Below are 27,516 nucleotides of genomic sequence, written 5' to 3'. Positions count from 1 at the left end.
GTGACAGAATAGTATTACCTACAAAAGTGAGGACAAAACCCTGGGAGCCTGCTTTTGCATGTTTGTATCCTCAGTTTGCGGTAGTACACTTCTGAGCTTTGGGAGCTACAAAGCTCACTCCTTCCTAACCCAAAGGACGTTTTTTTCTCTTGATGAAACAGTCATTAAGCCAGTCTATTGAGTTCGGACTTATCCTTTACATCTTTCTGATGGCTCTTCTTTTCATTTTTCTGTTTGTATTTCATGTGAAAAAACACACCCCCTACAATGAAACCTGAAAACAGAGAGCACTCATCAGTAAGGGGAAGAGAAAACTTTCTGAAAAGTTATTTCAGCAAAGGATCTGGCACCCGCACTGTAGTAGCCATACTGCTTTACCTCTCGAACAGAAGCAAACAGCTTTGGGGAATGACCATGTAGCATCGGACCAACAGCATGCTCAGGCACTGGTGGGCAGGATCACATGCCTCAGAGCTCAGGAGACTTCCCCCGAAGGAGAACTTCTCGTCTAGGATCTAAGCAGATCTAGGCAAAGTGTCTTTTTTATCCCCCCTCCCTTTGAGCAGTGATTTGTCATGTTTGTCTTGAATTGTAGTCCCTGGTTTTTTTCCCAATGGGAAGGGCAATTCTGTCACAGCAAAGCTGAGACTGCTGACAGCAAAGTTACTCTTTGGGAACTCCTTGGTGTCTATTAGGAATAGCTGATGGACCCCAGTGTACCTATGGCTGAGAATGACTGAAATTTTCTTCCAGGCTGGATTAGAAGTGCTTATACCCTTTATTATCACTTGTCTTGTCCAATCTAAGGTGTCTCTATGTCTTTATGTGCATACATACATATATATACATATATACACATCAAATATGCATATTATATGTGTACATATGTTTGATCTTTTTAAATCATGATGAGCTTGATACACTGGATGTAAATTTATTTCCTCTTTATCAATGTTAGATTATCTGTCACTCTCAACATCTCTTTGTTCCTTTACTAAAGTATATAGAAGGTCTCAGCTACTCCCCTTGCCCCATTAATTGCTCTGAATATCTGTTCTGTAGTTGTTCTTATTTTACGTTCATATTTGTCGTTCCTGAGTAATTAATCAAGGAATATACCTAGTATCTGCCACATGATATTTATTCTCCCACCCTCTTCTCAGTGGGAGAAATATCTTCCAGGAGAGAGACAGGTTGTCTTAATGAAAGAGTTTCTCCCATCAGAATGGATTGGATGAGGATTTGGGGTGTATTTTTTGTTTTGTTGTATTTTGTTTTCCAGTGTCTATGGTCTGTGTTTCTTTTCTTTTAAAGAAAGTAAGACTACAGAGGATCCTTGCCCTTGGAATGAAAGGTGCTGAGGTCTGAGATAGTCCTTAGCTCATGTGGGAATTCCTTCTGGTGTCAGACAGACCCCAGGAGATGGTTGTTTTTATTGTGATATCTTCTGAGCTTCAAGGCCAAACTGAATATTTGTAAACTCCACAGGTTTCTTAAAATCTTTAGATACTTCTCACTGTTTTTCCCTTGCCCATATCTAATCCCTGTTAAATCCACCTGAGAGGCTATCATCTGATTTTGCCCTTATAGTGAAAAAAACTTGCTGTTGAAAAAACCTGTATGTTCATTTCAGGAATTCTTTTAAAAATCCTTTATGAGCTTCATGCACCGCGTTTTTTAAAAGTCATAAAGCAGTAGCAACTTTTACTGTGCTCTCTGAAGCTGACCAGCTCTCTTGTAATGAAAATATCTTTAGCCAGTTATCCAACATAATTTTCATTTAAATGTGGCACTATACTGAGTGAGGGATCAGACTAAGGCATTGTGCAGAAATAAGTGAGGTGAGAAGCTTGAACAGAGATGATAAAGCTGCAGTTTGAGGGATTTCTCTGTCAATTGCATGGTCTAAGTATGGCTTCTTCCATTTCAAGTTCTTTGAATATTTCTTTTCTCTTTTTATCTTCAAAAGACAAACACATATCCATCACATATGCATCAACACTTTCTCTTGCTTTTGGGGTTTGAGTAATACAAAAGAAAATCAACACAGATTTTTGGTTTTGTCATTTTCCATACTGAACTTGTTCTTAGGGGTTCGTTCTCTTTCCTTTTAGAATTGAAGTAATGTTAACTTACATAAATTCTTGGTTTTTTTCCCTTTTATCCTCTAATTTAATCTAACTCTTTTGACTATGAGGTCTGTAATGTATTTATTTCCTTTTCTTTGATTTTCTCCATGGGTCTTTCACACTCCCTCCCCTTTATACAGCTGAGTCACAGTTTCCCAGTCTGGCTCTTGTGACCATCACATTCAAAAAACCACACAGAACTGAGCACTGAACTCTTCTTGCTCTTTGCTTCCTAGGGGACTGGATCCCATCAACAGTCATCCTCACTACTTTTGCACTTACACTGATAAAGAGAATACTGAAGGAGCTAGAGGATGTTATGGCAGGACCCCACTCAATCATCTACCAAAGGTCTTGGGAGTTTGGGGAGGTCCCTGCTGACTGGAAGCTAGCCGATGTTATTCCAATTTACAAAAAGGGCATGAGGCAACTACAGACCTGTTAGTCTAACCTCAGTTCCTGGAAAGATTATGGAGAAGGTCATGCTGGGTACTACTGAAAGAATAATGCAATTATCAGGCACCGTCAACATAGGTTCACAAAGGGCAAGTCCTGTTTAATTAATTTGATATCCTTCTATGATAAGGTCACCCACTTCATGGATGAAGGGAAGGCCATAGATTTAGTTTTTCTGGATTTTAATAAGGCTTTTATTACTGCCCCTCACAGCATCTTTCTGGACAAGTTGTCCAACTGTGGGATGAGCAGGTACATGGTGCGCTGGGTGAAGGCCTGGCTGAAGGGCAGGGCTCAAAGGGTTGTAGTGAATGGGGCTACATCTGGCTGGCGACCAGTCACCAGCGCTGTTCCTCAGGGTTCAATTCTAGGGCCAGTTCTGTTCAATAGATTTGTCAGTGATCTGGATGCAGGAGTTGAATACACCATTAGCAGGTTTGCTGATGATGCCAAACTGGGAGGTGCTGCTCACTCTCTTGAGGGACAAGAGGCCTTGCAGAGCGATCTAGATAGATTGGAGTGTTGGGCAACGATTAATGGGATGAAATTTAACAAGTCCAAATGCCGGATTCTGCACCTACGACAGAGTAACTTTCGGCACAACTATAAATTGGGAGAGGAGTGGCTGGAGAGCAGCCCTGCAGGAAGGGACCTGGGGGTGCTGGTTGACAGCAGGCTCAGCATGAGTCAGCAGCGTGCCCTGGCAGCCAAGGGGGCAAACCACATCCTGGGCTGCATCAAACATGGCATAACCAGCCAGTCAAAAGAGGTGATTGTCCCGCTGTATTCAGCATTGGTGCGGTCTCATCTTGAGCACTGTGTGCAGTTCTGGGCCCCACCACTTAAGAAGGATGTGAAGGTCCTTGAATGTGTCCAGAGGAGGACAACAAAGCTGGTGAAAGGGCTGGAAAGAATGTCCTGTGAGGAGCAACTAAGACTTTGGGTTTGCCTAGTTTGGAGAAAAGGAGGCTGAGGGTTGTTGTTATTGCTCTCTACAGCTGCCTGAGGAGGGGACGTGGAGAGGGAGGTGCTGAGCTCTTATCCCTGGGATCCAGGGGTAGGACGTGTGGGAATGGTTCAAAGCTGTGTCAGGGGAGATTTAGACTGGACAGTAGGAAGCATTTCTTTACCGAGAGGGTGGTCAAACACTGGAACAGGTTTCCTGGAGAGCTGGTTGATCCCCCAAGCCTGTCAGTGTTGAAGAGGCAATTGGACAATGCTCTTAATAACATGCTTTAACTTTTGGTCAGCCCTGAAGTGGTCAGGCAGTTGGACTAGATGATTGTTGTAGGTCCCTTCCAACTGGAACGATTCTGTTGCATGCTATGCTATGCTATGCTATTCTATTCTGATATAAAAAAAGATATTGTCTTGTTTTGGAAAGAGTTTTAAGCTACTTGTTGAAGTTGCATCAGCTCATGCCTATAAGAAGATAATACTGTTCGGTACCGCTTAACAATATAACTGTACTTTGTTCATGTAAATGCCAGTTTCCCACAGCTCAAAGCAATTCTCCCTATGAAAAAATGGAAACCTACGAAGCTGAAATAGGTGAATAAAATCATAATTGTAAGCTACAGGTACAGACATAGTAAGCATGGCATCCCTGGATGCTTCACTATTTCCACTATAATCTGGAAGCCAAAGACAAGGCTCCAATCCCTTCTCTGACAGGAAAAAGGCTGTAGGTAGCAATGAAATGACAATATGCTACAGCATTTTCTTCTGTCATAGCTAATTGGTGTGCCACTGTACATGCATGCAGTTATTGCTATGACCAAAAACTTAGAAATTTGCAGCAATCATGATAGAAAAACATGAGGTCTTCCCTCTTTTGCTCATTCTGCAACATTCATGACATATCTTCACCCATCAAGTGAATCAGTGTCAGAAATGCAGCAACACCATCATATCTTGGAGACTTGGCTTCATATCAACCAAGAAAAAGTGACCTACCAATGATAAGCAGGACCCCAATAAGAATCCCAATTGCCTGGCCGGTGGTTGGCCAGAAGTGCTCACGCTGTACTTCAATAAAGCACGACATTTCACTTGAACACTTGCAGATGTTTACTGCAAAAAGAAATGCCATGAGGTTAATGAGGAGTTTAGTAGTCCAGTTTGACTGTTCATAAATGTAACTGTTGTCTTGAAAGGGATAGTTCTGTGCATAGTATACCTTCAAGATTCACTTTTCTTTCCAAAGGTGGTTTTCCATTGTCATTAATTATTACTGGAACATTATACACCTTCTCTTCAAAGTTAGCATGTTTCGGAGAGAGGTAAGCATGAGTAGCTGTAAGTAGGAAATGGGACATTCATGTCAGCACAAGAAAGAAATTTAGCTCAACATTCATACCAGCAACAAATGCTCTTTTTTAAGGCTGCTTTGCACATGATGGTAGTTCCTGTTTTCTCCCAGGTCTTCCCAGGTCTCATTGGTTTGCAGACATTAAGTCAAAAGGGACTCTCTGAATGTCTAGTCTGACTTTCAGCATAACATGGTCAGAGAATTTCCTTCCTAATTTCTACAGCAGGCCAAATCTGACCTTGGGCAGTGCTACACTGTTAGCATGACATCTAAATCAAGAATATCCCCCCATACTCATAGAAGTCATAACCAACTTAAATTGTTCCCAAGATAACTTAGTAGGACAGACTATCCTTCTAGTGCATTTAAACTGTCATGTCTAAAACTCTTTAAAACTTGGAAAAGTAAGACTGTAAACAGCCATTGGGATCAGACCAAAGGTCTATCGATGTCAGTACCTTGTCTCTAGAACAAGTGGAGATTACCATAAAAAAGCAAGCATGTATTTTATTTTCTCCTAATGTTCTCCCAGCCTTCAACCATTTTCAGCTCAAGGACTTCTTGAGCAAGATGTAATTTCTTGCTTTGAACTTGTAGAAACTTTCTGCATACACAACACTCTATAGCAACAAGTTCCACAGTCAACTACCTCCTGCTATCTGCACTGGAAGTAACTTCCATAAGCTTCATTTGAGGCTCCCACGTTTGTGTACTGGAAGAGAAGGCAAATGATGAACATCTGGCCACGCTGACCTTCATGATTTCATAGACCTCTATTGTATTATTTTCCCTACTCTCTTCCAAACTAAAAAGTAGTAGCTTACATTGCTGCTTCCATACACTTCCTTATATCAGACTACTCCATAACCCTGGTTACCCTTGTGACCCTCTCTGAACCTGTTTCCAGTTCTACTATATCTTTTTGGAGATGGAGAGACCAGAATTCAAGGTTTTAACAAATCATGGATTTATACAGGGGCATAGTGATATTCTCTAATTTATTCTCTGGTCCTTTCCTAGTAATTCCCAATATTTGATCTGCATTTCTGAACACTACTAATAATTTGATCTCACATTTTCATGGGACTGCTTACAGGTCTCACTCTTGGCTCATGCTAGCTCAGCACCCATGATTTCAAATGTGAATTTGGGGGGTCTGGGTTTCATTTGAATCTGTCATATTGTTCAACCAACTCAGTCTTGCAAGGATGTCCTGCAATTCTTCACACTTCGTTCCTACTCAAATAACTCCTCATTGCACACCCATATTTATTGACCTACACAGGTCCTAGCAAAAGCCCCTTTGTTAAAACTGTACATGAACTGCCTTCAGTGCAAGAGCTGACCATTTACTCCAACTTCTGAATTTTAAATTACTATTTATCCTTTCAAAACTTGTCCTTTTCACGTTGTGGCAACCCACCTTTCTCTAGTGGGACATTTCATCAAACGTCTTTTAGGAATTCAGACAGGCTCTATTGGCCAAGCACTTACCCATGTGCTTACTAATCTCCTTCAAAGAACTCCAGTTGGTTTGTGAGGCATGATTCCCTTTTGCACATGTAATATCAGAAATAGTTTGCAAACTGTTTTATTTCTTTAGCAGAAGCGGTTTGTATTCATTTAAGCACACAGTACATTTTATTCTTACATGTCTCTTCTCTCGTAAGTACTAGTGAAATTTTAGCTTGTGACATACTAGATGTAATCTCTTGAACAAAATATTAATGACTTAGGTGTTCAAATAAATACATGCAAAAATATGTGTAATTTCTCAACAACCTAATTTTTTTCTATATGCACTACTAGGAATGAAAAGGAATTCAATATTTCTTTGTATTTCCCAGAGTACTTAGAGAGTCCTATATCATTGTAAGAATAGTTTTATTAACTTACCATTGACTTTTGAGATTTCCCAGTTATTTCTTGTATTCATATTATCCACGAGAGAAAAAGAAAATGTTGAATAATACAACTGTTCATCAGCATCTGTAGCTTGAATTAAAGCTTTCTCTCCTCCACTGAGTGGGTGGCAGAAGAAAGGAGGATAATCCATAGCTAGCTGTGGAGGGTTGTCATTCACATCAATTAGGTGTAGTATCAAGGTTGTTTTGGATTTCTGAGCTGCATTTTCTGTTGAGTTTAACAGAATGCAAAGTTACAGGCACATCTTGGACTTAACGCGCTGGGTTGTTGCATTTGCAGCTATTGTATAGGTGCACCATCAGGCAGGCAGTGGGAGATGATACTCTGTCTGCAGGTTGCAGAGGCAAGGTCTCAGGAGGTCCTGAGGGACTCATCATAGCTGCCACCACTTTTTCAAAAGTATGGTTTATTTACCCCCAACTCTTGCTAACTAAAGAACACTAGCAAGTGAAAGGAGGCAGATAGACAATGGTACAATAGACATTGTATCTAGTAAGCAGTCACACCCATCATATCTGGTAAGCAGTCACATCCAAGGTGAGCAGTGCTCTTTGGAGCACTCTTTTAAGCATGAAACTCCTTAAGTTTCCCATCTCTTTTCTATGTAAAGGAAATGAAAGTCAATATTCTGCCTTGGAGCCAAGACAAAGGGCCCAAGAAGACCTTTCAGAGCCCTGTCACTTCTCCAGCCTGTTCCTGCAGGAACAGCCCCACTCCATCTCTATGCTCAAGGAAGCACTCCTTTTTCCTGACATACAGAATCTGCATCATTATCTATAACCCCCAGTACAGTGGCCAGCATTATTGTTTATACTTATATAAACATACATATATTTATATATATAAAATATATATATTATATAACATATATATTTATATATTTATATTTTTTATTTATTGTTTATCTGTGTTTATTAAGGGAAATCTAGATTTATACCTCATTCAATCAGTTATAGTTCGGAGTTTTTAACCCCTATTCAATATAAATCACATAATGAAATCTCCCCAGATGGACTATGTGAAAGATTCTAATGGCTGGAACTAGGTGCCCTAATATCTTTCAGACTAACTAGTGTATTGGTTCTATTCATAATAAAATGAAGTTCTGTGCAAGGTTGCAAGTTATTCTCCAGGTATGTTTTCAGGAAGCTTAAACACACCTGCAAAAAATGACTAAAATCTTCATAGCTATAGAGGAAAAAGTAGCAGAAAACATTGATGCCGAAAACACTGAAAAAATTCTAACCTTCTCTATATGCCATGTGGCTCAAACAAATATAACGGCATATGATAGCTGACTTCATGAAAGCTATTTTAATCCTCATTATCAACAACATCAAGATTTCTTTTAAGAAAGTTAAGGTCTTAAGAAATTTATACTTCTAAGGATACATCACATGTTCCTATACTTTTCATGGGTTTACACATGGGAGGTATGATAATTCCTCATAAAGCAGTAAGGGCATCAGATTCCGCTGTGTGTACATGCAGTTGTTTCATCGCTTACTTAGTTCTGATGCAACAACGTCAACCGTGTACATTTCTTGCTGTTCTCGATCCAAAGTGGAAGCAGTGTGTATCTGCCCAGTGATTGAATCAATCCTCAGCCATTTCCTCATGTCACCTTCTAGGGAGTATCTTTGGAAAGAAATAAGAAAAAGTCACATATACGAGTCCAAATCAGGAAAAACTGATGACAAAGCAAATACTTCTTTATTGATTTTAGGCAAGCAGCTTGATTACAGTTGTACTCAAAGAGACGGTTCTTGGAAGAGTCCCAGTACTACAGCCAACCAGAAGAGACAGACAGAGTAATGGAGGCCAAAATCATTGAGAAGAGCGAGGGCAGGACTGTGGGAATGCCACCATTTCTCCAGCCTGTGTACTGCAACTCCATCTTCCTCCTAACTGGGAAATCTGGGGTGCTCCCGAACTTTTGGTCCAGAAGTGCACTCTGTCCCAACCCCATGTCCCTCTCTCCCCATCACATCTTCCATGCCTTCATTTTGATGGGGGCATAAGCCAAAGGCTGGGGGACAGAGGAAGTAGTGCAGACCCCTTTTTTGGATCAGCAAGGGGCCAGGACCCTGAGCTAGACTATAGTGGTCATCTGCTGCCAGTCTGGAGCAGCCTGTAATTACCATCAGGCAGCCTTGGAACAGAGAGTACTTTAAACATCACCACATAATTGCCTTTATATTATTGTTTAAAAAAACCCCAAGTTCTCCGGGTATTTACTTATACAAATTTAACCATGAACATATGACCCAGTCAAAGCACAGGCATTTGCTTGAGTAGATGTGACCTGACCTTCTCATTCAACGCTTTTGTTCTTTCAGTACCCCTTGCATTAAAAACAGCATGCTGACATGCTTGTACATCTTTCACTTTTTATACTTTTTATTTTGTGTACTTTAACCTATTTTTTAGCAGAAATGTGGTTTATGTAAATATGAATTCCTATCATCTGTCTCTGTCATCATCCCCCAGAGCTTCTGGACTATGTGGCTCACTTTCAAACCAGTTTGACAGAAGGCCAAACATGTTAAGTTCCCAAAAGTTAGGGGAAAGTAGAAAGCCAGATCAGAAACCTCTGGGAATTAAAATCCATGGGAGGCCTAACGGTCATATTCTGCAACTCCATTAACTACTTAGTGTTTTGCTGAATTTTAGTTAATTTTCAAGGGTTGTTTTTTTGGGGTTGATCTCTTCAGCATCCCAGCTGGGAATTTGCAGCAAGAGCCATAAATAATTCGTCTGTCTGACTCTACTGTGTAAGGTACATTTACACCACGCAACACAGCACTGTGCATAGATCCATGAGCTGGCAGAGACCCAAGGTGACTTGACCATACAGCATGGCATTGGGCCACCAAATGAGCCAGTTTGCAGGTTTTGCATCCCACTCAACAAGCACAGGAGTTGTCTTGCACAGAGCTTTGCATCCGCAGTGGAAACAGGCATATCGTCTTTGGCAGTTGGAAAATAAAATTAATTAATTATCAGTTATAGACTTGAGCTTCACTACAGGTTGTGTGTTTTGGTGGAGAAAACGCCCTGTGCAGTTTCCTGTGCAACATGAAAAGCAGCTACTGTCCTAATGATTCCTAGGGGTACGCAGTATGTGCTTCATTCATTCGTTAAAGGCATTATGGGTATGGAAACCCTGTTATTCTCAACCAGCTCTGCCTTTTTGCTGGAGATAGACATTTTAGTTTCCTGGTTCCAGGGCTCCCCTGGCTGATGTTTTTCACAGAACAGAGAGAAAGCTGGTTAGAAAAGCACTGCCCAGCAGTCTGCTGCAGGTAAGTCACCAGCCATCACCCCACCACACCTCCACCTCTACTAGGAGATGAGAGTTTTGTAAAAAAGTCTTTTCCTGCATGCTAAACATTGGGCATGTTTTCCTTGTACCTCTTTTAGAACAATTTTCTAAAGCCTAAATTTAATAAATAGATCATGGTCACTCTTCTTTACCTTACAGTATCCCCCTCAGGATCATAGGCCTCCACCGTCATGACCAGGGTATTGACAGGAATGTCTTCAGACACTTCTCCTTTATAAACTGTCTTGTGGAAAACAGGTGGCTCATCCACATTTGTTATGAAAACTTTAAACAAGGTAAGGGAGCTTGAGTTGTACTGCACGCCTGGCACCAACGGTTCAGGGTTTGTGGCATTGATCACCAGGTTGTACACCGGAGCTGTTTCAAAATCAAGAGCCTGGATAAGTTAAAAAAAAAAAAAAGGTGCTTTAAGCGATGGTCCTACTGCCCTGGGGAGCTCCCATGGGAAACCACAAAGTCCCCGTCTTCTCAAGGAGGAGACTGTATCCCAGATACAGACAAAATAACAGCTGTCAGGAGCAAAATGACACTGGGAATGGTCAATCTAAATGAAACCATATGCCCATTTGGAGGCCTCCTCAGCAACTGTATTTCCTAATACTATTGCCACCTGTCTGACTAAGTTTAATAACTATATCCTGTTTACAGCAATAGTATTTATAGCTCTGTACGAGAAGGCCTCGGGTGACCTCCGGGTGACAAAAGTCATGCGAGGGTTGTTACACTGCAGAGTTTCTCACAATGGCCTCCTTGGGAAAAAATAATGCTGAGGTTGAGCCTGAAGATCATCTACCAAACATTGCACCTGCCTGCCTTTGGCCCAACTGGCGGCAGGTGAACTGGATGCAAACAACATGTCACCCCTTGGAAAATGATTTAAATTCATGGACACAGAAGAAAGTGTTCCTTGTATTCCTGTCTTCAGCATCAGCATTCAACGTATGGGTTGCATCACCCATCACAGCACGCGCTGGCCTTGGCTTTGTTGCAGTTGATGTTTGCTTCATCAGGAACAAACTGCCTTTTCATCCTGACATATTGGTCTCACTTGCAGCTCCCATCGCTCCCATGGCTTTTGCCACCAACAGGCCAGAACAGCAGCAGCAGGAGGATGTGCCCAATGACAGCCCAACACCACTACCACAGCCCATGAAAGCATTTAGCTGGCTTTCTCTTTTCCAGAAACACTGCTGCAAAATCACTCAAATAATGCCATTTTTTTCTTTATGGTGCATAAAGACCTACTTCATTGGTCAAAGCCTGCTCTGCTGGAGAAGGGGCCAACAGCAGAGCCAGCGGAGGGAGCTGCTGGTGGTGGTGGGTGGGCAGGGGACAGCAAAGGCAGGAGGAGAGGTGTGCCTGAGCACTGCCCAGGCACAGCGCCTGAGCTCAAGAGTGGGGCCTCCTGCAGTGTGCTCCATGCTTAGGGTGTCCTCACACCACCACCAGCCAACAACCCCCTCTGCAAGTCATCACCAGGGCAGTTTATGTTTATGACAAATATGAATATATATATATAAAGGAGAAGAATAAACCCATTTATTCACCTTGTTAATCTTGACGAACCCTCGGTTGGTTTCAATATCTGTCTCTATGATGAACGTGTTGTCCGGATCTCCTTCCTTCACTTGGTAAATGATGTAGGAGCTCCCTGTGGCAGGCTCGTCTCCATCAGTAGCTTGAATTTCTAATATCACTGTTCCTACTGGAAGATTTTCTGCAACAGTCACATTGTGATACTGAGGAGAGAGAGATCATTGAAACATGACACACCAAGCACCATCTGCAGATAAAAACTTGAGCGCTACAACAAGCTTGCCACCCACAAGCACGTATGTATTTTAACCCACAGCAGCCGTGTGAAGGAAGGAAGTGGTGGGTGCACTTCACAGCAGAGACGTAACCAGATTAGAGAGACGTACAAAAGCATTAGTGAAGTGCCTTGCAGTGGCACAGGTGAGCTACCCCGCTGCCCAGGGGAGCCCAGAGCTGCAAGACGGGCACTAAGAGCCCCTGCAAAGTTGCTGTATCCCCACTTTAGCCATACATTTATCAAAGGTGATGGGATCTCTGTCAGTGGACAAGCTACTAATATAGGAAGTCCCAAACCTTTACCTCCTCTGTTGAAACCTCTCCACGTTCATATAATGCTCACAGCAGTAGGGACAGTACAGCTCCTCTGTACCCACTGAGCTCCCTAGCCACTAGCTGATAAAGATTTAATTGCTGCATGCACCATAGGCCATTGACACATTAGCAACCCAGCTCCATTCGCTCTGTTTGATGTGCACCCTGACCAAGCAGTCTCATCTTGAGACCTGGTCCTGCACTGAGACTTTGAGGTGAGAAAGTCAACAGCCTGCTACGTAGGCACCTAGTCTACATGTACCTAAGGTCCCATTATCATCAACAGATAGGTGGACAAAAACTAACATGGCTTCCCCAAGAGGACGCCTACACCTGATAGGCCAGACAGCTCTCCTGAGCCCACTGCCTACATTGCCTAGAAGTATGGTGGGAGCTCAGACACCTAAATGTAAGACACTCCAGCCACTGCAGTGTCTGCAGGGAGGCTTGGACCAACAGGCAAAAGTCACAGGAGGTCTGCAGGCCTCTCTGCCAGATGTCAGCACCTCCAACAGAGGAAAAAGCAAAGGCCTGACACCTATTCTGGAAGAAAGGGCCAGCAGGTATGCATTTGGGCATGGATCATTGGACCACTGTTTCTGGTTAAAGTAAATAGAGCCTTTGATTTCCATTCACCTTCTGGCTTTTCTGGATACATTAATATTGTGTTTGGAAGGGAACTTGGGAGATGTTAGCTTTTTTCTATTTAGCTATTTTAATTAATTGTAAAGCCTTTTCCTCCCCCTTTCCCTCCATTTCTGGAATAAACTGCTTTAATAGATTCATTTCTTTCTGTACATGTAGTTTTCCACTGAGCAAATTGCTTTATATTTCAGAATTAACTATGAGTCTCTCCCAATGTTCACTGTCTAGATAGAGCTTATATACATGCTTTGCAGCAATACATTGCCTTTATTTTTGCTAGTGGATTGCTCTGTTACTTGTTCTGTAAATGGTTAGTTTCCCATTGACATTCTATAGACATTGAACATATGCTAAAACATTTGTCAAAAGTTACTGGGACACCAAAAGCGGTGTTAAAAATACTCACATCTGATTTTTCAAAGATGGGAATCTGATCATTGATGTCGATGACATGTATTTGCACATCACATATTGTCTGGAATACTGCATGGAAAGGGAACAAACAACGTCACGGCAACCCTTCTGCCGAAAATAACTTTCCTCCAAAAGAGTTCACTGTGAGCAAAAGTGAGCACTGACAAATTATCAAGCAAAGTCCTGCTGTTGTAAGAAGCACTTGCTCTTAGTCACTGGCAGCCTCACTCTCTTACTAACCTTCCCAATTTCTTCAGTATTGTCCCATCCCATTTCATTTAATTTCCCTCACTTTTTTTAACCATATCCCTTTACCAGGACAATGATAGCTGTGAATTGTGTTAGTTTTCTCAATATCACTTTTCCATGTCAAAAAGTAAGCCCTAGGTTGTTATGCTACCTTGTCCTCTTGGTAAGCCATCAGGAAACATCCCCATTTTTGTTACAGCCAGACTTAAACTTCAGACCTATGTAAATCTAAGTGCTACCTGAGTAGGGGTATGTGATTTTAAAAGCATACTCTGTCTGGTCGTGTGCCATTCATATGTAGCTGGATTTTAGTGTTTTACAGACCTGTTTCATGAGCTGAAAGTTAAGGAATATTCTAAACAAAACTGTTTGGATGGAATTCAAATAAGCATCCAAAACAAATCACCAGCTTCTCCCTCTGCAAGGTTTTCATATCATCTGCCTAAGTGATGCTGTTTTACTTACAGACATGCCACACTCTTTTCTTTACCTGCCAGTTCATCCACAAGTTTTGCCTGACTATAAGGACTCCAGCACAAAGCTTTGAGCACGGAGTTTGATTTCCTTTCCATCCAGTGAACCTCAGAGGACTCCTGGGAACTTACATATTGGACAAAATTCTTTTTGAAGATTAATTTCAGCTCTTAATCTTTTAAAATACATTATCTGGACTCTCTGAGCAGCTGTGTTTAATTTCTTGGTTTTCTTCAGCGAGTCGCTTTGAAAGATTCTGGGGGAAAACCACAATCATGATCTCTTCATTTTTTTCCCCTGTGGAAGGAAATGTCTTAATGGAGTACTTTTTAACAAGCTTCCCAGTTTATCCACGCTCTGCCCTAGAGCTGGTTTCCTTCCATACTTGCATTATGAATCATGATTAACCTCCCTGCATCTTGAGAACAAGGCAGTAGCACGCCAGAGCAAGCCAGCTCTCAGTGCTGCTTCCTGTCCAGCAAATCCTCCAGGTGTCCTCTCATCCCTTGGACAGTGAGGACGGGGGATGCCAATGCGAACAAAATTATTCCGATGTATAACTACAGGCGTCACATACCTGCATCCGTCACCAGCACCTTCAAGGAATAGTTGGATGCAATGCGCTTGTTTAACGAATGGCTAGTTAACTGCAAAATCCCAGTGTCTTGTTGAATAAAGAACAGATTACTTGCAGGAACAGCAGGAACCTGACTTTGGATTTTGAACTGCAGACGAGAGTTAAGGGTGTCCTCCTCATCCATGTCCGTAGCAAACAGGGTGCCAATATTACTTCCTGTGGCAGAGAAGAGACCGGAGGCAGTCAGATAATGCAGTGTTCCTATTCTTCCACAGAGGTATACACTGACAACAGTGATACCAATGCAAAGAGTAGAGGGGCAATAAAAATAGAACTGCATGGAAAACATTGCAATGGACACAATGATTTGACTTCTGGGAGTTTTTCCTTTAGCATCCCAACGAGCTGTTTTGGACTTGGGGTAGTCCAAAAGGACTGGGCTACACGTTTTGATGCGAAGAAGTGTCTGTAATAACAGACACTTCAGCCTCGAAACCAAATAACTGATGTGAAGACTTAGGGACAGATTTCTGTAATGGTCCATTGAAGTCAAAAGCATTATGCTGGAGAAGCATATGGATGAAGGAAAATGGGCTCATGCTGCTTTTAGAGCAGTATTTCTTGTATTAGTTATAAAAAGGGTGGTTTTCTTTTTACATTCTAAGCAGTTGTGCAAAACTGTGGTTGTGGGAAAATGCAATTTTGTATTTTAGATGGAACAGCGTTTTTTAAGTAGGGGTCTTGGGTCTGTTCTCAGGTTATTGAAATCCTTTCCACATGAATTATTGAAGTGAAAACAACAGGGCTATTTGCACAGGAAAGCATTTCTCTAGGAGAGCTACATTTCACTCTTTAGGACCAGAATTTCTAGCTTTATTTGCACCAAGCTGGAAACAATAACAGAACTAGAATGATGTGTATAAATGAGTAGAAGCCATTTTCTTACCTCCCCCTTCATTTTCTTGAACTTCAATTACAGTGACAGCCTGCTTGCACACAGGGGGATTGTCATTAATGTCTTCTACAATAACATGAATGTGCAGAGGTTTGTCCACCAGTTCTCCCTCCTTATCTTTTGTGACCACAAAGAAAGTATACTGCAATAAGAATATTGAGGTTAGATGTGTTGAATGTCCACTGTGACAATATTTTGCATTTAAATGTGTAACTATGGGAGCATTCCATGCAGGTGATATATCCTCTCGTATGTTTGTTCAGTATTTTCAGACTGTTTAATTCAGAACTTTTCCATCACCCCTTAGTGCCTGAAGTTTGAGTTCTCAAAAGAATGTACAAGTCCTGAATACTTGACTGCACTGTGAACTTGCTCTCACAAGGTTTCAAGAAAAGCAGGAATATCTCATTTTTGTCACTTTGCAAATTAATCTGTCACATACAGAGATAGGATTTCTTCAGTATATCTGATCTCTGGCCTATTCTGTGCCCAAATTTCCTCTAAGAACTAAAGGGTACCGAGGGTTTTCTGTCTACAAGACCCCCCAGATGGGGAACTTCAGGGTAACTTTACAGTTGCAACTGCAAGTTAATCTCTGCTTCTGCTGTGGAGAGATCCCCGAGGACCCTGGGATCTGGAGTAGATCTGAAACATCCAAATCTCCCAACCTCGACAAATGCCACTGCCTACCTCTTGCTCATGCATCTACAATCCTGCCATTGTTGGTTTGTGTTGTACATTATACTTACACTGTGAGCAATGATTGCTACTGCCACACCCGTGGAGAAATGTTGTAGGGTACCAAACTGAAGGCTGTTTGCAGTGTAGTAGATGAATGTGCTTTCATATCTATCAAGTCATTCCCAAACAGAAATTACAAAAAATAAAGCTTTTATTTCTTTTTTCCCCTTCTGTCCCTTCTAGTGAGCTTTCTCCTATTTACTCGCACACCAATAATCAGCTTCCTGCTACGGTCTCTCCCATCGGTGAGGCTTTATGTGTTTACTCACGGTATCCTTTTCTTCCCTGTCCAATGGTTCAGTCACATAAATAACACCTTTCTGATTGATGGAAAATGGGAACCTGGGCAGCTTTTCTTTTTCAAAAAGGTCATAAATTACATCTGGCTCATTTGAATGCACCTAAAAACACAAAAATAAGTCAGGCAGGAAGTCAGAAGTGTAGACTGAGATTTAACAGGGATCGTTTCTGGACCACAAACAGAAAAGATTACATCCCTGTTAGCTTCATAAGCCAGAAAATTAGCAGTTTGGCAGGCTCTTGGGAAGAGCTGCAGAAAAACAGACTGATAATCCACCTCTGCTCTCTGAATTGTTGTGGTGAAGCCATTTTTCCTCAGTTTCTCCAGCTGTCCAAGTGGGCTATGACACTATCTTTTTATGGAAGAATTTGGGGATGTGGAGCTAAATGGTGATACATGAGAAGAAAGCATTATATGTATTTTAATGTCTTGACACTAATTTATTCCATCTCCTTACACTGTCTATTCCTGCCTGTTGTTTTGGTTTATCTAATTCAGAGATGTGGAACAACAAAACAAATATCCAGTACCTATCTGCACGTATGTGTGTATGCTCTTTACATGCATCAATATCTGCGATGAAGGATCTTTAGTGGGGTGCTTCTGATTTAAAATGCAATGCAGTAAACAGACTGCCAAATTAATGGAAGAGTCAGTACTACTGTTTATGTTTTATACTATATAGCAGCAACTGCATTTCATTTTCCCCTAATGAAATTCTAGGCAGAATCAACATGTCATTTGCTGCCACATGGTATTTATACACAAGTGACCCCAGAATAGGAGCACTGTTGCACGTCAGTTTTTCTTCCACCTGTTTTTATGCTGGACTTCCTCGGGCTGTCACTGAAGCTGGTGGGAGCAGCACCAAGTCTGTTACTCTTGCAAACAGGATCTGGGGTATCCTGTCATGTCCAAGGGATGACAGCATTGGGGGTGTCAGTGCCAAGGCATTTTTCAAAAAGTCAAACATTTCTGAAAGGCTGCTGTCCTGTTAGTTAATAATTACTGATGTATATATCACTATCGGTCTGCAGTTATCTGCAAAATATTTTGCATTTGCATTGTGAAAAGAGGAATACCGTGGGAATGCAGGATGCTGAAGGAGGGAATGTCAGTCCTTCCCAGGGACTTTTGATATAGCAGGTGTGCTGTGCCACACAAAACTTGTCACAGCAGACGTCCCCAAGTGCAGGGTTGCAGTGGAGCTGGTCCCCTGCCAGGCTCTTCTGCAGATGGAAGAAACTAACCTCAAAATAACCTTCAACGGGCTAGCTCTTGGTTTGCCCAAAGCCTGGAGGGCCCGTGGTGATAGAGCGAAGCTGGAAGTGCTCAAAGAAACCCATCAGGAGAGAAGAGCATCACCTCTGCAGGGGCACCCAACTGCCACATGTCTGTCTGGGAGCTCCCTTGGGGTGTCTCAAGAGTTTTGTGTTTCATATTGTGCCAAATAGCCTTGTAAAGCACCCTTTTTTCTTCCAGTCATTATGCTGTTACAAAACTCTCCAAATGTTTCCTTTATCTATGGGATATTCTCTCACACAGATGGTGCTAACAGCCCCTCCAAACTGAAGGGCAAAGTCCAGTCACTCTAATTATTGACTGTATCGCCGTCACCTTCAAACCATTAACTTTCATGCTAACAATAAGTTAATGAGACCAGCACTAAAGATAATTTTGAAAGGATACCATATAAAAAATAACTGGGAGATGCCAAAGTCCTTCTCATGAGCCTGGTGTTGAATGCAGTGGGACACCTTCACAGTTAGCTGGGAAAAAATGATTCTGCGGCACCAAGGAGAGATGCAAGGAGCACAGCCAAGGGCCCTACCTGGCTGATGTTGACAGGGTGGACCTGGGTTGAGTTTTCTTGGATGTGGATGGTGGCAGGAGCTTTCCACAGGCTCTCCTTTACAGTGATGATCACATCAGCACTGCTGGTGAAAGCGTTCGTTGTCATCCCTGCCATGTCCTTCACGATGACAACAAGCGTGAAGGTGTCCTGCTTTTGAGGATCTAAGTAATGAGAGCCTAGAGGCAAAGCAAAGAGACAAGTGAAATGAAGCAGAGGCTGTGGAGATGGTTCATCTGCACATTGCCTCCTACATGCACCATGCTGTTTCCTCTGCTCCAAGCTCATTCCTTAGATGGGCCTCTGTGCAAAATCTCAGCAAGCCATTTCCTCTGGCTTCTCTGAACGATGCAGCACAGCATTGTGTGGACGTAATTGTATGAGATCTCTGTGCTGTGGTCACATCTTGTGCCGATGCATCACTGAACAGCCCTCACTCCGGTGAGGCACTTGTTCAGCCCAGCAGGAGACAGGGTTTTTAAATCATTGCAGTTTAGTTGGGATCATGTGGCCAGCTGAGTTTTCCCTTCATTTTTCATGTTACTGCTTTTGGTTTTCTAGATTCAAGGAAGAGAATTAATCCCAAGATCTGACTCAGTGTAGTCCTGAGGTCCAAAGGATCTACCTCTCTTCTCAATGTACTTTTAGATCCCAATCTCCATTTCTGCTAACTTCCCTTGAATTTAGTGGGATACAAAGGAAGTTCCCCCAAACCAGGGCCTCAGTGGAGTATGTATGTCCCACTGGCTACGTTTGTTCAGAATTTTACATCAGAGCTGGATTGTTTTATTCCTAGGTACACCCAAGAACTAATGCTTGCTTTTTGACAAACAAGAATCTTTCTACATACCCATTTTACTCGGTGAGATTGCTCCAGTTACATTATCAATCTGGAAAAGCATTTCTGTATAAGGGTTGGGAAAATGATGGAGAATGCTGTATGTCAGCTGCGCATGGGGAGTTGTAGGATCATCACGGTCAGTGGCGTGGATGTACATGAACGGCTTGCCTGTTCAGATTAGAGAAGCAACAGTGGTAAGAGGAGACTGAAACCTCATCATACAGTCCATTCAAGCAGAGCTCTCTAGCCAGGAAGGCAGTTTATGGGAAGCCGACATTGTTTCATAATGCATGGTAAGCCTTGCTTGTGTGTGAAGGTTACATTGCCCGTGTACCATCCCACAGGTCCCCCCTCCACCAGCTCTGCTTAGTAGGATCACAATAGGTGTGAAGACCAGTTGATGAAGAAGGTGACAGACCTAATGCAGAGAACTATCAAGAGTGCCTGCATCCGGAATGTAGCTCGCTTGTATCTCTCTTTAAGGCCACTTTGCAGTCCTTAAACAAATCGGTTCAACCCAAAACAGCTTGAGAAAAATGTCCTACAGCTGTGACACAGTTATAATTAAAGGAACAATCATACAGTGGAAAAAAAAAGAAATGCATAGTAACATAAGTGATTTTTTGCCTCTTGATCACCAATGCAACATTCAAAATATTTTTGACTTGGATGCAGTTGAAGAATACAGGAAAATATTGCAGAATGGTTTTCTGACCCATGGAGCTTTATATATGTATTCTTTAGTGAAAGTTTCTTCTTGAGTCATAGTCTCAGTGATAACAGCTGGATAAGTCCTTTGCTTCATTTCCAAGATGTGGTTCTCGAACTACTCTTTGATACTTTCCTGATTTCTGGACTGGATCACTACAATCCATAATCTAAAACTCTCTCCTAAATACTAAGGTTCAGCCCACGTTCTGAGAAGCATCAGTCACAGTAAACACATACCCCATATCTACAGTGGCATTCTATTCCACTGATGTGCAAAGATTTACATATTCTTAGAATTCTCTTTCTCTATAGTCTTCGGCAACCTTTAAACTTTAAACTCCTTCTGGCACGGGGGTGGGCGGGTTCAGTGCAATGGAGAGGGCAGCAATATTTGCCTGTTAAGTGATACTTGCAAAGCAAAAAGTACTATGAAATATTTCTGATTACACTCATCCCTTTACAACACACAGTGGTCACCTCTTTGCCTTTTCATTATATTATATATGTTTGTATCCTTATTTTGTACAATCCTGTGGGAAGGAAAACTTATCTTTTTTCAGCTTGTTGAAGTATAGCCCCTACTTTATCTCCCTGTTTAAATAATCTACCTAGCTTTTTATTAACTATAACATTTAATTATTATGACGATTACCTGGACGGGAGTTCTGCCTCACTACTCCAGTGTACTTTGCCTGATCAAATTCTGGTGGGTTGTCATTGATATCCTCCACATGTATTGTAACAGCGTATGGACCTTTCACTGTGTTTCCCTTTTCATCCAGACTTTCCACCTTGATTTGGAAAAAGAAGGAACAGCAAAGAAATATTTTCATGTAGATAAATTAACAAGACATAAATGAACATCAAGATGTCAAATGCCAAGTCATTCTTACTGTGACGCAAACCGGGTGAGAGACATCACTGGGTGGCTCCATCTACAAGGACAAATTTACCACAGTAGCTCACTGACAATAATTCACTGCAGTATTTAATGCCAACAAAACAAAATAACCTATTCCTGCCTCTGATGACACTTTTCAGAGGGTACTTTCTCACTTGCAGTCTCAGCAGACTACTTGTATTCTTGCACAGCTTAGACCCCATCCTTTTCTTTAAATAGAAATAAATACTTTCTAAAGAACAAGGAGAAAACCCAACATGATATAGAAGACTCAAGTGTGCTATTTTAAGAATCAACCAGAAAAATAGGCTGAACTAGGGATTTGTAAAGAAAACTTAATTCTTAGTTCTGATTAGATTTTTGTTTCAAACAATTTGACTCCTCATTTTTCAGCCTTCTTTGACTTTAAAGCACCAAGTATATATTATGTTTGTCAGAATTTATTTCGTTTGCACATAATAGATCAAATCATCATTATTTATGCCTAATCAAGTGTAATTTTTCAGTACTGTCATCACTTCTTGTCTATAAAGGATTCCCATCTTTAGGGTTAGTAACTTCTGGGGCTAGAAAATTGTCCTCTCTAATTCTAATCCAAGGGTGCTTTAGAGCTGAGAACATGAAACCATTAAACCTGAAGTGCTAGACTTTAGAAACATAGGTAAGGTTAGCTAAAACATTGTCATGTACATTGTCTGTTCAGATATTGATCCTCTCATAACAGTGTTTACATATAATCATAGAATCCTAGAATAGTTTGGGTTGGAAGGGACCTCCAAAGGTCATCTAGTTCAACCCCCATGCAATCAGCAGGAACATCTTCAACCAGATCAGGTTACTCAGAGACCTGTTCAACCTGACCTGGAACGTTGCCAGGGATGGGGCATCTACCACCTCTCTGGGCAACCTGTGCCAGCGTTTCACCACCCTCGCTGGGAAAAATTTCTTCCTTACATCTGCTCTAAATCTACCCTCTTTTAGTTTACAACCATTACCCCTTGTCCTATCACAAGAGGCCCTGCTAAAAAGTCTGTCCCCATCTTTCCTATAGGCCCCCTTTAAGTACTGGAAGGCTGCAATAAGGTCTCCCCGAAGCCTTCTCTTCTCCAGGCTCAACAATCCCAGCTGTCTCAGCCTGTCCTCAGAGGAGAGGTGTTCCATCCCTCTGATCATGTTGGTGGCCCTCCTCTGGACCCGCTCCAACAGGTCCATGCCTTTCCTGTGCTGAGGGCTCCAGAGCTGGACACAGGACTCCAGGTGGGGTCTCAGCAGAGCGCAGTAGAGGGGCAGAATCACCTCCCTCGACCTGCTGGACACACTGCTTTGGATGCAGCCCAGGAGACGGTTGGCCTCCTGGGCTGTGAGCACACATTGTCAGCTCATCCCCCAGTACCCCCAAGTCCTTCTCGGCAGGGCTGCTCTCAATCCCTTCATCCCCCAGCCTTTATTGATACTGGAGGTTGCCCCGACCCAGGTGCAGGACCCTGCACTTGGCCTTGTGGAACCTCATAAGGATCACCCAAGCCCACTTTTCAACCTTGTCCAGGTTGCTCTGGATGGCATCTGGTCCTTGAGGGACACCACTTGTCATTCATCTCCATCTGGACATTGAGCTGTTGACCTCTACCCTCTGGATGTGACCACCCAACCAATTCCTCATCCACCCAACAGTCCACCCATCAAATCCATCTCTCTCCAATTTAGAGAGAAAGATGTTGTGGGGGACCATGTCAAATGCCTTAGAGAAGTCCAGGTAGATGACATCCATAGCTCTTCCTTTGTCCACTGATTCAGTCACTCCATCACAGAAGGCCCCTAGGTTGCCCTTGGTGAAGCCATGTTGGCTATCTTGAATCACCTCGCTGTCCTCCATGTGCCTTAGCAGAGCTTCTAGGAGGATCTGTTCCATGTTCTTCCCAGGCACAGAGGTGAGGCTGACAAGTTGGTTGTTCCCAGGGTCCCCCTTGCTACCTTTTTTAAAAATGGGTGCAATGTTTCCCTTTTTCCAGTCTCTGGGGACTTCACCTGACTGCCAGGACTTTTCAAATGTCATGGAGAGTGGCTTGGCAACTACATCAGCCAGTTCCCTCTGGTCTCTGGAATACATCTCATCAGGCCCCATAGACTTGTGCATGTTCAGGTTCCTCAGGTGGTCACGAACCTGATCTTCTCTTACAGTGGGAGGGACTTTGCTCCTCCAGTCACCATCTCAAGTCCATGCACTTGAGAGGTGTGGGAAGAGACTGCCAGTGAAGACTGAGGCAAAGAAATTGTTGTATCCCTCAGCCTTCTCCTCTTCCATTATTACCACTTTGTGAATCTTATGATAAGATCCTTATGAACAGTGCAAGCTTTATGAAAAGAGTATTATAGCAGGACAAACACACAATGCTCTTTCCTCTAATAGTCTCTGACATCTGCCAAACAGCTTTCTGCTGTTACCTAACAGAGGTTCGATCAGTGCCTTAGTGTCTAAATGTCATTTACTCACACCATTTTTCACTAAATAAATTATAATTTTCCTAAGTAGATACAATAGTTCATTTTCCCATTCCAGCTGTGGAATTCACCCTATCACTCTTTGAGGTTAACAAGTGAATCTCAACCATGGGGCCAGATTTCACTTCCAGTCAAGTGTCCTCCTCATATTAGGACAATTAAAGGATTGGTGTTGGCATCAGGGTAATTTTTCCTTCCTGTACTAAGGAGCATTTTCCTGTGCAAAGTCTTTCAGAACTATAAAACCACTCATCTTTCAGCAAAGCTCAGTTAAAAATGAAAAAGCTCTCTGTAAACATAGACAAAAGAAGGAATTTGACATTTCAACAGTTTTCCATTAATTTCAGGTTTATCAAAAAAGATTAATATGAATAACCCTCCATTCCTATTTTTCATTGAGTTATTACCTGAAGCCTGTGCACTGCTTTGGTCTCCCAGTCCAGAGACCCATTGAGATACAGGATGCCTGTCTTCGGCACAATGTCAATTATTCCATCTTTTTCACCAGTCACTCTGAAACTCACAGCAGGTGGCTCGGATGTGAACTAGAATGGGCAAAAATCAGAGGGAAAATCATCCTTTTTTCAGCATTTTCACAATAATCTAAATATTTTCATGCTTTTATGTCTTTTAAAATCTATTGCCAACAGTGTGCTTAGCTGGGGGAATGATATTCCAAGAGTCTGCTTAAAAAAATCTGCTGTTTTCTGATCCTCAACAGAGGATTTTTCACATTATTTCCTGAATGTTGCAGGAAATCCCAACTGTGGTTTCTTTCCAAAGCAAACGTCTGCTTAGGACAGGGCTTTGTCTGAGCACGGGAATGGAAAAAAATTACACACATCCTCCATTTGCCTGGGAGCTGGATCTGTCCTTCTGTGGTTATGGCTTTGGGAAGAAAACCTCAGAGCTGAAGGAAAATGATGACACAAGTTACATGGAAACCCATTCTCTAGGAATGCTGATTTTATTAATCCCTGTCTTAGGATATACTCTTAAAACGTGTTTGAGAGAAGGGGTTGTCTCCTGCTCTCTGCGTGTAGACTCTTGAATTCCCAGATAGAGGAAGTCAAAGTTAATTTCAGATCCTCTCGGGGGACTGTTCTTCCCAGCAGCACAGATAACAACGTTGCCCGTGAGGTCAGTATGTGCAAACTATGGGGGTTTTGTCCGGAGTCAATGCCAAGAGACACTTGATTACCTGGTAAATGAAGCGCACTCCCCCTCCTTCTGGAATAGAGAAATTCATGTCCCTCAGAGGCCCAGTTACATGCAGGTCCCCCAAATTCTGGCACATAGCCTGTGAGAGAGAAAGAAAGGGATGGAGGAAAGCAGCTGAGGGATGTCTGCTGTCACCACACACGAACAGCAGCTCTCCATCAATGAGCCTCTTGCAAGTTATTTTGCTGTAGTATAATGGAGACTGCTTTCCACCGAACATCTCCGGGTTCTTTAGTGCACATTCATTTTTAAAATCAGTGTTATTTATTAATTAATTTGAAAACAAACATTTGGGCCCTGCCCTTTTCAAACAACTACATAATTAAATGAGATTTGATGTATCTTCAAGAGCAAACAGAAGCACCTAACAGCTGAGGGTAGACTGAGAGCAAGAAGAAATTCATAAAAGCATTTCTGGATCATCCCTGTGCCCCCAGCAGGACCAGTTTCATCCCATCCAGGAGTCACACAGTCCTGTGGCCACAAGTGTGTTGAGAGACCCAATGCCACACCTGGGGATGTAGCAGAATTGGGGCTGCACCCCTTGTAATTTCCTCGGTAAATGCAAACCTTTTTTGTAAGGGAAAAAGGTGGACCTCCCCAGGTCCCCTACCCCACCACCCTCAGCGCCTTGGCGATCTGGGCAAGCCCTGTGCCTTCACATCAGTTGCATGTGAGTGCAAACCACAGACAGAAGAAACGCATCCTGCTGATCTTTGACTCCTACCTCACAGCAAAAATGTCATGCAAATCTGTCTCGGCCTCTGTTTTCTTCCTAATGGCTGGCAATGCCTTCACATGGTGTTTTTTCTGGCAAATGTTTTATGAGTTTTATATGAGTTTTATAACCACCTCCTCCCTAGTGCCCAAAGATGGCTGGACAAACTACTGCCCTAAGGTTTCAGGGCTGTTCTTGTTTTCAAACAAAAAAGCAAAGCAAAAATCAGCCTCCTAGAGCAGCCCTTGCACACAAGGCAATTCAGCCTACATGTCATATAATCTACCTGTTTCTCCAAAGGCAAGACCAAACTCCCCTGAATGCCTACTCCTCTGTCGCCAAGGTTTTGCCAATGCTGAGGTGCTGCCTGCCAGAATTAGGGCTCCATCCTTTGTCTGGACAGGTAAAACTCCTTTTCTTCTGTGTAAAAATTATTTTATTCTGCCATTGCCACCCTGTCCATCAGCCCATGGAGTCGGGCTCTGGGAGCACATGTTCTCTGCTGCATGACGTTTCCCCTGGATTTGGTCCTGTTGCTGCTGGGACAGCTATTTGGCCTCTCACAGAAAAGCACAGCTTACATATTACCAAGGGAAAACTTAATTCTGGCTATGACAAAAACATAGCTAAGTTCAGCGCAATTTACCCTAAAGCGCTGCTCTGTGTGTGTGTCGCAAGTGGTATTTGAATAACGCCAGATTCTGCTTAATAACAGCCAGAGATTCTGCCCTCCTTGCCTACAAGGGTTTGTGACTCTTTTTGCAAACAGGAAAATTAGAATATTGTGAGAACTGTGGAAAGAAGGAGAGGGATGCTAGTGAACACTAGTGACAGTAGAAAAATATCCCCAAAAGCCATGTAATAGGTACGCATAGCAGGAAAGAGTACTTTACAGTTGCCCTTGAAAATTTTTGCTAAATGCTGACTGCTGACCTCTGCCAGGGACAAGACAGCAGGACCCTGGATCTGACCTGCTGCAGCTGTTCCCATGTCACACTGGTGGGCACAACCTGGCTCCTGGAGGTTTCTGCCAGGGCCTTTTTGTGGAGGGGTTTGGCTTGGTCATGCTCCTCGCCATGGAGGAACAAAGGCTGACGCTATAAAGCCCAACAGGTTCAAAGTGCAGGCTGTGAAGCAAGTAAGAGATATCTCTTCCTGTTGATTAAAATTACTTTATGTGGACCATAAATACTCCAAGCATATGCCTACAGCATGAATCACTACTCAGGGGCCTGAAGGGGTATTTCCCCTTGGGCTTTCTCCTTGGCCCGCATCTGGCTGGCATCCCTTTTGAAGGTGGCCATAACGGCTGCGAGTGGCTTCATGGGGGTCGGCACTGCCACGGGCAGCAACTCTTGAAATGGCAATGAAGAAGGAGGTACTTGCTACTGCACGTCAACCCCACCCCCAGGGTCTCCATATTCCAAGGAATTTTTTTGGTAAACTTGAATTTGATTCATTTTTTATCTTTTCTGTTAATTTCAATTTAAAGTAAAAGCCACCACCGTAGCCTTTACAGGCATCAGTAAGTCTATCGCATTTAATAGATGAGGACCATAAATAGCAAAATTAATACACTTCAGTTCCAGAAAAGGGATTCACATAGCTGGAATCATGAGATTAAATAACTAATATGTATGGTTTAAACTGTTTGCCATTATCTGTCTTAGAATACATTTAATATGTCAGCACATGTATGGATTATAATACACATGAACACGTGATACAAACGTCTTCACTATTTGGTGATTTGTTGCAGTATTTTTAAATCTTTCCGAGCATGATATCCACTTACTGGAAGAAGTAATATCTAAGGAGGAACGACAAGAGGCGAAATACATAAATTGGTTTCTTCCAGGTTTTTAAAAGGTTTTTTTTCCCTGATGATTGATACGTCTTCTTAACTTTTGGCCACGGGGTCACACCCGTGTCGGGGCGGCGCTCCCACAGCCAGGGGTACAGCACACGCTGCCGGCCGGCCCTGCAGGCGGGGATGCCCTGCGGGTTAGAGCTCAGAGCCTCGCAGGAAACCTTTGCCGTTTGCTCCCAGATAAACAGAGGAAAAGCCGTAACTCACCAAGTGAACGACGAGCAGAAACTGAAGTCCACGCAGCTTAAACAT

General features: G+C 42.6%; 1 protein-coding gene across 1 annotated transcript; it reads right to left on the bottom strand.

Annotated features, from left to right (window-relative positions):
• Positions 1–164: 164 nt before the first annotated feature.
• On the bottom strand, positions 165–27,516 carry CDH17 (cadherin 17; the record flags this gene model as incomplete). The annotated part of the gene is made up of 17 exons (XM_081996884.1): positions 165–274; positions 4,542–4,658; positions 4,765–4,881; positions 6,793–7,029; positions 8,330–8,460; positions 10,300–10,544; positions 11,716–11,907; positions 13,347–13,423; positions 14,655–14,870; positions 15,601–15,751; positions 16,620–16,751; positions 18,483–18,682; positions 19,354–19,512; positions 20,708–20,846; positions 23,863–24,000; positions 24,657–24,755; positions 27,472–27,516. 17 exons carry the CDS (start codon positions 27,514–27,516, stop codon positions 165–167), a joined length of 2,505 nt encoding a protein of 834 aa, XP_081853010.1.

The sequence above is a fragment of the Phaethon aethereus genome (assembly GCF_964289735.1).
Source record: "Phaethon aethereus genome assembly, chromosome: 2".
In the NCBI taxonomy this organism is placed as follows: Eukaryota; Metazoa; Chordata; class Aves; order Phaethontiformes; family Phaethontidae; genus Phaethon; species Phaethon aethereus.
This window is presented reverse-complemented; position numbering and strand designations above follow the sequence as displayed.